The following is a 14,440-nucleotide window of genomic DNA, read 5'->3' on the forward strand; positions in this document are numbered from 1 at the left end:
TCACTCCAGCGAAACACACGGAGAAATCGTGCGACGATTTGTGCACACTGGTCCGAGAGCATTTGAACCCGAAGGAAAGCGTTCTAATGGTGAGGTACCGGTTCTGCACCTACAAAAAGATCTGAAGGCCAGGAAGTGGTGAGTTATGTCGCCGATCTAAGAGGCCTTGCAGGACATTGCGAATTTCAAGGACAATTGGAGCATATGCTCAGAGACTTTTTCGTACTTGGCTTTGGCCACGAAACCATACTTTGCAAACTTTTGACTGTTGAGACCCCAACCTTGAGTAAGGCCATAGCGATAGCCCTGGCGTTCATTGCCACCAGAACAATACGAAGCAAATCTCTCAGCACACAAGTGCTGCTACAAGTACTGTGAACAAAGTGATGTTGTTTTCGAATCGTTACGTACAGGGCAGTTCACACATACCTGCAGCTGCACGTCCGCAGATGACTCAGAGTCCACCATCAAGGGTGATGAATGCAAGGCCATTAACACCTTGTTGGCGCTGTGGGGGTGATCATCATTTCCATTCATGCCAATTCAAAGAGTACATTTACAAGGGCTGTGGAACAATGGGACACCTCCAACGAGTGTGCAGGCGAGCTGCAAAGCCTGTTAAACCTGAAAACCACTATGTTGCAGAGGAGGACAGAACTACAGAGGATCACGATGAACCAGAGCCTCAGATAGAGGAGGCAGAGGTACATGGGGTGCACACATTCACCACGAACTGTCCCCCGATAATGCTGAATGTTGAACGAAATGGACTCCTGGTGTCAATGGAGCTGGACACGGGCGCGAGCCAGTCCATCATGGGCAAAAAGACTTTCAAAAGGTTGTGGTGCAACAAGGCCTCAAGGCCAGTCTTAACTCCAGTTCGCACGAAACTAAGAACTTACACGAAAAAACTGATTCCTGTAATCGGCAGTGCTACCGTAAAGGTCTCCTACGATGGAGCGATGCACAAGCTACCACTCTGGGTGGTACCGGGTGATGGACCCAAGCTGCTCGGCAGGAGCTGGCTGTAAAAGATACGCTGGAACTGGGACGACGTCCGAGCGCTATAGCCCGCTGATGACAGTTCGTGTGCCAAGGTCTTAAACAAATTTTCTTCGCTGTTCGATTCAGGCATCAGAAAATTCCAAGGAGCAAAAGTGCAGATCCACCTAATTCCGGGGAGAAGACTCATCCATCACAAGGCGAGAGCAGTACCGTACATGATGAGAGAAAGGGTAGAGATTGAGCTAGACCAGCTGCAAAGAGAGGGCATCATTTCACCGATCAAGTTCAGCGAGTGGGCCAGTCCTATTGTCCCAGTCTCAAGGGAGCCGGCACCGTCAGAATCTGTGGCGATTACAAAGTAACTATCAATCGTTTCTCCCTGCAGGACCAATACCCACTACCAAAAGCCGAAGATCTCTTTGCAACGCTGGCGGGAGGAAAGACGTTCACGAAGTTGGATCTGACTTCAGCCTACATGATGCAGGAACTGGAGGAATCATCGAAGGCCCTCACCTGCATCAACACGCACAAAGGTCTTTTTGTTTATAACAGATGCCCGTTTGGAATCCGATCAGCGGCAGCGATATTCCAGAGAAACACGGAAAGTTTATTGAAGTTGGTCCTGCACACCGTGGTCTTCCAGGACGACATCTTGGTCACAGGTCGGAACACATTCGAGCACCTGCAGAACCTAGAGGAGATTCTTAGTCGACTCAACCGCGTGGGGGCTCAGGTTAAAACACTCAAAGTGCATTTTCCTGGTGCCTGAAGTGGAGTTCTTGGGAAGGAGGATTGCGGCGGAGGGCATCAGGCCCACCAACGCGAAGACGGGGGCAATCGAGAACACACCGAGACCACAGAATGAGACAGAGCTGCGGTCATTTCTGGGACTCTTGAACTAATTTGGTAACTTCTTACTGGGTCTCAGCACATTGTTAAAACGACTACATGTCTTACTACGAAAAGGGGGCGAATGGGTTTGGGGCAAAAGCCAAGAAAATGTCTTTGTAAAAGCGAGAAAATTGTTATGCTCAAACAAATTGCTTGTGTTGTATGATCCATGTAAGCATTTGGTACTAGCATGTGATGCGTCGTCATATGGCATCGGGTGTGTATTGCAACAAGCTAATGATTTTGGGAAACTGCACCCGGTTGCTTATGCATCCAGGAATCTGTCTAAGGCTGAGAGAGCCTACAGCATGATTGGAAAAGAAGCGATAGCGTGTGTCTATGGGATAAAGAAAATGCATCAATACCTGTTTGGGCTAAAATTCGAATTGGAAACTGACCATATGCCACTTATCTCTCTGTTTTCTGAGAGTAAAGGGATAAATACCAACACATCGGCCCGTATCCAGAGTTGGGCGCTCACGTTGTCCGCATACAACTACGCCATCCGCCACAGGCCAGACACAGAAAACTGCGCCAACGCTCTCAGTAGGCTGCCATTGCCCACCACGGGGGTGGAAATGGCACAGCCCGCAGATCTAGCCATGGTTATGGAAGCATTTGAGAGTGAGCAATCACCCGTCACTGCCCGGCAGATCAAAACCTGGACAAGCCAGGACCCCTTATTATCTCTAGTCAAAAGCTGTGTGCTTCACAGGAGCTAGTCCAGTGTCCCAGTGGAGATGCAGGAAGAGATAAAGCCATTCTAGCGGCGCAAAGATGAAATGTCGATACAGGCAGACTGCCTTCTGTGGGGCAACCGAGTAGTGGTCCCCAAGAAGGGCAGAGACACCTTCATCAATGATCTCCACAGTGCCCACCCAGGCATCGTAATGATGAAAGTGATAGCCAGATCCCATGTGTGGTGGCCCGGTATCAATGTGGACTTAGAGTCCTGTGTTCACAGATGTAATACATGCTCGCAGTTAAGCAATGTACCCAGGGAGACGCTGCTAAGTTTATGATCTTGGCCCTCCAAACCGTGGTCTAGGGTACACGTCGACTATGCAGGCCCGTTCTTGGGTAAAATGTTCCTTGTGGTTGTAGACGCGCACTCCAAGTGGATTGGATAATGTCGGTTAGCACATCCGCTGCCACTACTGAAAGCCTGCAGGCCATATTTGCACTCACGGCTTACCCGCTGTCCTGGTGAGCGACAACGGGTCATGTTTTACCAGTGCTGAGTTCGAAGAATTCATGACCCGTAACGGGATCAAACATGTCACATCTGCCCCGTTTAAACCAGTGTCCAATGGTCAGGCAGAGAGAGCAGTGCAAACCATCAAACAAGGCTTGAAGAGGGTAACTGAAGGCTCACTGCAGACTCGCCTATCCCGAGTCCTGCTTAGCTACCGCACGAGACCCCACTCACTCACAGGGATCCCACCTGCTGAACTGCTCATGAAAAGAACACTTAAGATAAGCTCTCGTTATTTCACCCTGATCTACATGAACAGGTAGAGAGTAGGCGGCTTCAACAAAGTACATACCATGATAGCGCAAATGTGTCACGTGAGATTGAAATCAATGATCCTGTATTTGTATTAACTTATGGACAAGGTCCCAAGTGGCTTCCCGGCCCTGTTATGGCCAAAGAGGGAAGCAGGGTGTTTCGGGTCAAACTTTCAAATGGACTCATCTACAGGAAACACTTGGACGAAATCAAACTCAGATTCACGGACTATCCTGAGCAACCCACCTTGGACCCTACCTTTTTTGATCCCCCAACATACACACCAGTGGCAACCGGCACCACGGTTGACCACGAAGCAGAACCCATCATCCACAGCAACACTGCAGGGCCCAACACACCAGGCAGCCCAGCAAGGCCAACTGCACAGCAGCTCAGCGAGGGCCCAACAAATGATTCAACAACACCAGTTTTCACACCGAGATGATCAATCAGGGCAAGAAGAGACCCAGATCGACACAGCATTGTAAATAGTTACACTACTTGCTTCAGGCAGAGTGTTGTTATATTTGTGGACTTGTATTTACTCTGTACAGCCACCAGAGGGCTCATCCTCTGGAGTCCCAAGGGATCCCATAATCCCTTAGGAGCACAGGTATTTAAGGAGGCCTCACAGGCTGGAGAGGCACTCTGGAAACCTGCAATAAAAGACTAAGGTCACACTTTACTTGAGCTCACAGTGTTCAGCCTGACTCTTCATACACAACAGTAAGGGATTTCAAACTATCCTAATATTGGGCTCAATTTTCCCCAAAGCACTTTTTTGGTGTACTTGAAGAGTTACACCTGATTTTTTGTGGCCCGAGTATGTCCAAAAAAATGTGTTGTAAATTTCCCCTTAGCATCTCTTCATTTTGGCGTGGTCTAATCTGAGGCAGGGTGGAGCTTTGATCTGCGCCAAAAAGATCGGGCTGCCATGGTAACTTATGAGTTCTTCTGCCTGCCAGTGAGTTCTGTCAGTTCTCCTGCATGCGTTCTGTGACTTCTCCTGCCTGCCGGTGCGACTTCTTGCGTTCTCCTGCCTGCCGGTGATTCCTATTCATTCTCCTGGCCACCCCTAGCCCTGGCCAAGTGGCCTCATGGTGCGATCGATCTCTTAGAAATCACCAGCAGGCAGGAACACTATCAGTTCTCCTGCCCGCCCCTAGCCCTAGCCGGATGGCCTCCCGGTCCATTCCCCCGCCCCTAGCCCAGACAAGAGTGCTCTCCTCCCTCCGGTCAAAGGCTTCCTCCCACCCCTTCTCCCTCCCCCCACCTCTCTCTTCCTCCCCCATCTCTCTCTCCCCTCTCTCTTACCTCTCCTGCTGCTGCTGCTTTCCGGGCATCTGCTGCACTTACCTGCGCCGATTTCCTTACCTGCGCCGATTTCCCTACCTGCGCCGATTTCCCTACCTGCGCCGATTTCCTTACCTGCGCCGATTTCCCTACCTGCGCCGATTTCCTTACCTGCGCCGATTTCCCTACCTGCGCCGATTTCCTTACCTGCGCCGATTTCCTTACCTGCGCCGATTTCCCTACCTGCGCCGATTTCCCTACCTGCGCCGATTTCCCTACCTGCGCCGATTTCCCTACCTGCGCCGATTTCCCTACCTGCACCTTTAACTCTCCACCAGCGTTTTCTCGAGAGGCCACATACACTGGCCTAATTAGAACTGGAGTAACTATTAGCTGGCCAAAGTTGCCTAAATGGCCAGAACTGGCTGGTAACACCCCCTTTTGTGAAAAAAAACAAACCGAAAAAAAAAAGTAACTAAGTGAGTTACGCTGGTACAAATTGATTAGGAAAACTGGGGATTTTTAAGTTACGCCAGAAAACGCAGCCTGCTCAAAAAAAATGGAGCAACTCCTGGCCAAAATTGAGCCCATAGATTGGGACAAATATAGTGTGAGGGGTATAGAGGGTGCGGAATTCCTAAAATGCATTCAAAAGAACTTTTTTAGTCAGCCTGTTACAAGCCCAACACGGGAGAGGGCGGTTCTGGATTTAGTTTTGAGGAATGAAGCTGGGCAGGTTGAAGGGGTATTAGTGGGAGAGCACTTGGGTGCCAGTGACCATAATTCAGTCAGATTCAAGTTGGGTATGGATAAGGACAAGAATCGACCAGGAATAAAAGTCCCACATTGGGGAAAAGCTAACTTTGCTAAGTTGAGAAGTGATTTGGCCACAGTGGACTGGAAACAGCCACTTGAAGGTAAATCAGTGTCGGAACAGTGGGAGACACTCAAGGAGGAGAACTGGAGGGGTAAGGCCAAACATGTGCCCTGAAAGAAAAAGGGAGTGACTAACAATTCTAGATCCCACTGGATGTCGAGGGGAGGATAAAGAAAAAAGGGAAGCTAATGTCATATATTGACGGCTCTCTGGAGGAATATAGAAAGTCCAGAGGTGAAATTATAAAGGATATTAGGAATGCTAAGAGAGAGCATGAAAAATTCTTGGCAAGTAAAATCAAGGAAAACCCAAAGATGTTCTATAAATATATTAAGAGCAAGAGGATAACTAAAGAAAGGGTAGGGCCTATTAGAGACCATGAGGGTAATCTGTACGTGGAGGCGGAAGATGTGGGTATGGTTGTTAATGAATACTTTGCGTCTGTTTTCACAAAGGAAAGGGGTGATGCAGATACTGCTATTGAGGAGGAGTTTGAAATTTTGGATGAAATAAACATAGTGAGAGAGGAGGTATTCAGAGGTTTAGCAGCTTTGAACGTAGACAAGTCCCCAGGCGCGGATGAAATGCATCCAAGGTTGTTGAGTGAAACAAAAGAGGAAATAGCAGAGGGTTTGGCCATCACTTTCCAGTCCTCTTTGGATTTGGGCATGGTGCCAGAGAATTGGAGGACTGCTAATGTGGTACACTTGTTTAAGAAGGGAGAAAGGGGTAGGCCAAGTAAATACAGGCCTGTCAGCCTAACCTCAGTGGTGGGAGAATTATTGGAAAAAATCCTGAAGGACAGGATAAACCTACAATTAGAAAGGCAAGGATTTATCAGGGACAGTCAGCACAGATTTGTTAAGGGAAGATCGTGTTTGACTAACCTGATTGAATTTTTTGAGGAGGTAACCAAGAGGGTCGATGAGGGTTGTGCATACAATGTAGTATATATGGACTTTAGCAAGGCTTTTGATAAGGTCCCACATGGTAGAATGATCATGAAGATTGAAGCTCATGGGATACAGGGCAAAGTGGCAAGTTGGATCCAAAATTGGCTTAGAGGTAGGAAGCAAAGGATAATGTTTGATGGATGTTTTTGTGACTGGAAGGATGTTTCCAGTGGGGCTCCACAGGGCTCAGTACTGGGTCCCTTGCTTTTCGTAGCATATATTAATGACCTAGATTTGAATATAGGGAGTATGATTAAGAAGTTTACAGATGACACTAAAATTGGCTGCGTGATTTATAATGAAGAGGAAAGTCATGGGCTGCAGAAGGATATCAATCTACTGGTCAGGTGGGCAGAACAGTGGCAAATGGAATTTAATTCGGAGAAGTGTGAGGTGATGCACTTGGGGAGGGCTAATAAGGAAAGGTTATACACAATAAATGGTAGGCTACTTAGAAGTTAGATGAACAAAGGGACCTTGGAGTGCTTGTCCACAGATCCCTGAAAAAGCAGGCCAGGTGAGTAAGGTGGTTAAGAAGGCATACGGAATGCTTGCCTTTATTGGCCGAGGAATAGAGTATAAGAGCAGGAAGGTTATACTTAAATTGTATAATACAGGTTGAGCATCCGAAATCCAGAAACCTTGGGACCGAGGCCATTCTGGATTCCGTATATTTCCGGATTTTGTAACGTCTTTGCCTGGGCTGAGGTAGGTGTGGTCGGGCAGCCGAGGTAAGGGGGCGAAGTTGGGCCGCCGAGGTAAGGAGGAGGGAGGGGGGTGCCGAGGCGAGATCGGGCTGCCGGGGCAGGGGGAGTCCGGATTTCGGAACGGTTTCCGGACGACCCCGCCACAGATTGGCTCGGTGTCTGGATTCCGGAACATTCCGGATTCCGGAACTCCAGATTTTGGATGCTGCACCTATACACTGGTTAGGCCAAAGCTGTAATATTACATGCAGTTCTGGTCGCCGTATTATAGGAAGGACATGATTGCATTAGAGAGAGTACAGAGGAGATTTACTAGGATGCTGCCAGGAATGGAGAATCTTAGCTATGAGGACAGATTGGATTTGTTCTCATTGGAACAGAGGGGGTTGAGAGGAGACCTTATTGAGGTGTGTAACATTTTGAGGGGCCTGGATATAATGGATAGTAAGGGCCTATTTTCCCTTGGTGGAGGGGTCAATTACAAGGGGGCATAGTTTTAAGGTGGTTGGTAGAAGGTTTAGAGGGGATTTGAGGGGAGGCTTCTTCACGCAGAGGGTTGTGGGGGTCTGGAACTCGCTGCCTGGAAGGGTGGTAGAGGCAGAAACCCTCACCACATTTAAAAGGTGCTTGGATGGGCATTTGAAGTGCCGTAACCTGCAGGGTTACGGACCTAGAGCTGGTAAGTGGGATTAGACTGGATGACCTCTTGTTGGCTGGCGCAAATACGATGTTAAGTACTTCAGAGAATCTAATACTGCCAGAGTGATCTCCTGGACTAGTTTTGATTGCCTGGATGGGTTGGAGAGGAATTTTCCCAGATTTTTTACGCAATTGGCCTGGGTTTTTATCTGTTTTTTTGCCTCTCCCAGGAGATCGCATGGCACCGGTTGGGGTGGAGTGTAGAAGGTTTCAGTATAAGGGGTGTCGCAGATGTGTGAGGCAGTTTGGTTGGGCTGGGTGCTGTTTGCATTTCCATCATTGTTCATAGATTTATATGTAACCTTTAGGGCTGCTGACCGAGGGCCGTGCGGCTCTTTGTCGGCCGGCGCGGACACAATGGGCCGAAATGGCCTCCTTCTGCCCTGTAAATTTCTATGTTTTTACGAATTTCTTTCAATTCCTCATTCTCGCTAGACCTTTGGTTCTCCACTATTTCCAGGAGGTTTTTTGTGTCTTCTTCCATGATATTGATCTTATCTTGATGGCATCTAGTTATGTTCTTCCCCACAAATGGAAACACTCTCTCTCTACACTATCAAAAACTTTCATAATTTTTAAGACCTCTATTAGGTCACCCCTCAGTTTTCTTTTTTCAAGCGAAAGGACACCCAGCCTGTTCATCCTTTCCAGCAGACTCCTGCACGATTTATGGTGGGAGCCTGCCAAAACAGGCAAGCAATGTTGGGAACCCCCAAATTAACAAATCTTTAAACGACTTGGTGCCTTTGTTATTTATTTCTTCAAAAAAGCTTCAAATCAATCAAACTATTGATCAATGAATCATTCTGTAAGTAACATGCAAACAATATCTCACAAAAGGCAATTGTAATCCAGATTTATTTTCATTTTGATGGACCAATCACATATCGATTAAAATCAACATTCCTGCTAAAACAGCAAGTTACCATCAGTGTGATAATTCTTAAAATAAAGAGAGGACTATCTAAATTATTTGGTACAGGAGCCAAGTTATCAAACCTAACATCTCAATCCAGCATTACTAAGCCCACACTATTGGATTCTGAATAAAATGTAACTCGTAGTGATTCAATCATAGTGAGTTTAGCAAGTTTAGCATTGAACGTCAAGGTTTGTTGGCATGTGTTTACATAGGAATCACCACTACATATATGAAATTGGTTTGTATTTTTTTAAGGTGTTGTATTAAACAAAGGGTCTCATAAAATGCTCCATTTGATTCAGTCACAAATACACCACACGTTCCATTCAGCCGGCAAACCTTCAACGGGTCAATGTTTTTGATAAGCTGGCATGTGGCCTCGTGGGTTGGCATGCAGGTTCCCCTTCCCTCTCCCCACCCCCATACTGGCTCTCGTTCTCCCCTAAGTGCCTCCTTCCTCCCACACACCAAGCACGTATCTCTTGCGTCGGAGACGATAGTGTGAGTAATCTAATCTTCTGGTGTTGGCAATCATCTTCTACATATGCCACCAGAAAGCACAAAGATTATCCCAGTTCAGACTCCTACTCAAATGTTAAGGGGCATGTGATGTCATTTTGTTGAATCTACTTTTTTTTAAACCTTAAAAATCTCTTTATTTTGTTTGTGTTTTCTATCCATTTTTCCACTACTTCTGGTTCTGCCTTTTCTGGAGGACATCACTTAGAATTTGTTTCTTGGTTGAAAAATAATTACTTTGATTTTGACGCCCATTAAAGATAAAGTATGACCATGCTGGAGAATGGAATTCCCACGTCTTGCATGCACCCAGTCAGGTGCCGCACAGCTTTGTTTTTCTTTATCCATTCATGGGATGTGGCATCGCTGGCATGGCCAGCATTTATTGCCCATCCCTAGTCGCAAGGTTAAGCTCCCTCTACACTATGACATCAACATGAATGCTTCGGCTTCTATTGCACTAGGGCGAATGTTTATTTCTTTCGACATCAAACCCAATAGCTTCTCAGATTAAAGTCAATTTGATGCACATTTTTGGTACTGACTAAGTGATTTTAAGCTGCAGGCACAGACCTATCTGGAAGTGGTCTGTTAAAGGATCTGTACTGAGAGATCTAACACCAGTCAGAGCGGAATTTAAACCAATGGTTCAAGATGTGAAATGGGCAAGGTTCTAACCCTCTGGGCTTGGCGTGACATTTCTTCTGAAGAGGCAGGTTCCCCTGGAGTTGTTCAATCAGCTTGATAGAAGAATGGATTCCAACCTGTGAAATTAAACATTTGTCAGCAGCTGCACGGTAGAAATATAGAAACATAGAAAATAGGTGCAGGAGTAGGCCATTCGTCCATTCGAGCCTGCACCACCATTCAATAAGATCATGGCTGATCATTCACCTCAGTACCTCTTTCCTGCTTTCTCTCCATACGCCTTGATCCCTTTAGCTGTAAGGGCCATATCTATCTCCCTCTTGAATATATCTAACGAACTGGCATCAACAACTCTCTGCGTCAGGGAATTCCACAGGTTAACCACTCTCTGAGTGAAGAAGTTTCTCCTCAGCTCAGTCCTAAATGGCTTACCCCTTATCCTTAGATTGTGACCCCTGGTTCTGGACTTCCCCAACATCGGGAACATTTTTCCTGCATCTAACCTGTCCAGTCCCGTCAGAATTTTATATGATTCTACTCTGGTGAACCTTCGCTGCACTTCCTCAATAGCAAGAACGTCCTTCCTCAGATTAGGAGACCAAAACTGAACACAATATTCCAGGTGAGGCCTCCCCAAGGCCCTGTACAACTGCAGTAAACTTTCATTTTTGTTCTTGAAATTATGCCTCAGGACACAAGTGTTCTGAACCCTTTGTGTGGAATTTCTTCTTTCACCATTTCTAAATATCAGAGGAAAGAATTTCATACAAATGCAATAAGATTACATACACCAGACTCATCATTGAGTTCAAAACTTTCATATCATAACATTGTTCAACAGAGTGCGGGAAAAATATATTCTGTTATAACACAGGAACAAGCTAAACACTAATGAGACGCCATGGAAGAATGAAGACAAAAAAGGGAAAAATTGAGGGCAAGGAAAGAGGCATACACTATATACATGGAGAGCATGACAAGTGAGAATACAAAGAGATTAGGAGAGAAGTAAAAAAAGACATTTAGAAAGGCAAAAAGGAACTAAATTATCAAGAAACATAAAACAAAATAGTAAAATATTTTACAGGCGCATGAATAAAAAAAGGAAAGTTGGGATGGGAATAGCTAAGGGATAGACAGCATAATATCACAAGCAGCGATAGAGAAATGGCAGAGATATTAATAATTACTTTGCTTCAGTATTTACTAGGGAGGCAGAACAGGTGGACATGACATTGGATGATAAGATTAGAAATTAGATAACTGCATTTAAAATAAAAAGTGGGGAAATATTAAATAAACTAATCAAACTCAAAGAGGATAAAACCCCTGGTCCGGATGAATAAATACGTACATTTTAAAATAATCTAGGGAAGAGATAGCAGAGGCATTACTACACATACTTAATAATTCATTAGAAAAAGGTGCAGTGACAGAGGACAGGTAGATAGCTAACATAATACCTATATTTAAGAGGGATAGAACATGTCCAGGGAACTATTGACCAGTCAGCTTAACATCGGTTGTAGGAAAAATAATGGAATCCCTACTAAAGGAGAAAATAAAAGAACATCTAGAAACCAAAAATATAATAATGAATAGTCAGCAGGAATTCTAAAAGGAAAGTCTTACTTGACCAACCTCCTTTAATTTTTTGACGAGGTAACAGAGAGAGTAGACAGGGTAATGTAGTAGATGTAATGTTTCTAGATTTTCAAAAGGCCTTCGATAAGACACCACATAATAGACTGATGAACAAGGTCAGCGAATGCAGTCAGGGGATAAGTAGCAGAATAGATAGCTAGCTGGCTTCAAGACAGAAAGCAGAGAGTAGGGGTAAAGGGTAGCTATTCACAGTGGCAGAAGGTGTGTAGTGGTGTTCCACAAGGATTCGTGCTGGGACCACTGTTGTTCACAATTAATATTAACAATTTAGACTTTGGAATTAGAAATACAATTCCTAAATTTGCAGATTGGGGGGATAATCAATACTGAGGAGGACTGCAACAAATTACAGAGGGACATTAATAAATTTGCAGAATGGGTATATAATTGGCAAATGAAATTCAACACAGATAAATGTGAGGTACTACATTTCAGTAAGAAAAATATTGAGGTCACATATTACTTGGAAATATGAATCTAAGTGGGGTAGAGGAGCAAGGTGATCTCAGAGTATAAATACACAAATCACTGAAAGTAGCTACACAGGTTAGCAAGAGTTTATTTCGATAGGGATTGAATTGAAAAGGAGAGAAATTATGCTAAACTTGTATCGAACCTTGGTTAGACCACACTTGGACTACTGCTTACAAAATGATTTGCAAGGATGATACCAGAAATGCGAGGGTATACCCATCAGGAAAGGATGAACAGGCTGGGTCTCTTTTCTCTTGAAAAGAGAAGGCTGTGTTGTGACCTAATAGAGGTCTTTAAAACTATGAAAGGTTTTGATAGGAGTACATACAGAGAGAGAGTTTCCATTTGTGGGGAAAAGCATAACTAGAAGTCATCAATATAAGATAATGACCAAGAAATCAAATAGGGAATTCAGAAGGAAGTTCCTTACCCAGAGAGTGCTGAGAATGTGGAACTTGGAGGGAGTGGTTGAAGCGAATAGTATCGATGCATTTAAGGAAATGCTAGATAAACATACGAGGAGGAAAGGAATAGGGGATTTTGTGTTAGTTGAGGAAAGACGGGAAAAAGCTGGAGGAGCACAACCAGTGGCTTGGACTGGTTGGGCTGAATGGCCTGTTTCTGAGCTGTATATCTTTATGTAGCCTCTGTTCCCATTTTTCTTAGATAGCAGGTGCTGGTAATGGTTCTGCTATTGCCATTTACAGCATCTAGACCCATCGTTCGTTCCTTTCCTTGTCCCATTACCAGCCCATTTTGCCTTGCACCATCATCCCTTTTGTCATTTAAATATTACTGCCTTCCAGCCAATAGACCTTACCTTTCGTTCTTTCCTCCTTTCTCTGCCTGTATACTTGCATACTAACTGTTACATCTCTTCCTGCTTCCAGTTCTAATGAAAGTGATCGACCTGAAACCTGTTTTCTATTTCTCTCTCCACCGATGCCGCCTGACCTGCTGAGTATTTCCAGAATTTTCTGTTTTTATTTACGAATACATACACTTGTATTCCATGGTGTATTTTCAAGATCTTTTGCTTGTGAACTTTGAAGGATAGTCACTGCATGTACTTTCACCCTCCCATACTGACTATTTCTAACCTGAGTGTCTCCTTTCTCCCACACACCCAACATGGTCAGACTTTACCTTAATGGACATCAAAGCCAAACCAATAACTTTTCAACCAAAAAAGACATTCTAAGTAATGTCATCCAGGAAAGGCAGATCCATAAGTAGTGGAAAATAGCATTGAAATAGCTTCACAATGTACTTGATCCCTGTAAATTTAATCACAAAAACAACAGGGTTATTGTTTGCGATTGTAATACAGTTACAGAGCATTAATGCTGCTAAGTTTTTATGTAGAGGTGGCGGGATTGTTCAGGTGTTTACTTACTCAGCAAGTATCTTTTTCAATCTAACACTTTCCAATCATATACCGCTCAATCGATTCGAGGATTCATAGTACATATAATCCTGAAAGAGCACAGTTCATTCAACAGCTTGCATTAATGCTTTAACATAGAAAAATATCCCAAGGTGCTTTCCCAGATGCATAATCAGCAAAAAATTGACACCGAGCCAAAGAACGTGATATTAGGATGGGTGACTAAAAGCCTGGTCAAAGAGATGGGTTTTAATGAGTGTCTTCAAGCAGGAGGAGACCGAAGTTGAGACCTGAAGATGTGTAGAGAGGAAACTCTAAAGGTTGGAGTGTAAATGGCCGAAGGCACGACTGGTGATTGTGGGACAAAGAGATTTTGAGATGCACAAGAGGCCAGAGTTGGAGGAACAGAGAGTTGGAGGAAGGTAAGGGCTGCAGAAGCTCACACAGAGGAGAGGGAGTACTGAGTCAATGAAGGAATTTGAACACAATGATGAAATATTAAATTTGAGCAAGCACAGCATTAATGGGTGACTGAGACAATGCGGGATAAGATATATTTCAAAAGCCGAATTTGAAGGTGACAAAGGCATGGGTGAGGGATTCAGCGGTAGGTGATCTGAGGAAGGGGCAGAAATGGATGATGTTATCGAGGTGGTCTTTGTGATGAAGAGGAATTGGGATCGGAAGCTCAGCTTTGGGTTAAATTGGGCGCTGAAGTTGAGAACAGTCTGATTCAATGCAGTATTGAATAGGAATCGCAAAAGATGAAGAGACTGTTTAATCATCAATAAATCTCGGAAAAAAATAACTTTGGGGTGTGTTGCAAGACACATCACAGAGGACATCATGTTTTATCAATGGCATCCTTACCCTCAACATCCCACAGCTTT

General features: G+C 44.7%; 1 protein-coding gene across 1 annotated transcript in view; it reads right to left on the reverse strand.

Annotated features, from left to right (window-relative positions):
* Positions 1-13,422: 13,422 nt before the first annotated feature.
* LOC139266265 (phospholipid scramblase 2-like) overlaps positions 13,423-14,440 on the reverse strand; it is a 43,996-nt gene continuing 42,978 nt past the window's right edge. The window contains exon 8 of the mRNA XM_070884095.1: positions 13,423-13,440. Coding sequence (XP_070740196.1) covers positions 13,423-13,440 — 18 coding nt within the window. The remainder of the gene's footprint in view (positions 13,441-14,440) is intronic.

The sequence above is a fragment of the Pristiophorus japonicus genome, chromosome 6 (assembly GCF_044704955.1).
Source record: "Pristiophorus japonicus isolate sPriJap1 chromosome 6, sPriJap1.hap1, whole genome shotgun sequence".
NCBI classification, from domain to species: domain Eukaryota; kingdom Metazoa; phylum Chordata; class Chondrichthyes; family Pristiophoridae; genus Pristiophorus; species Pristiophorus japonicus.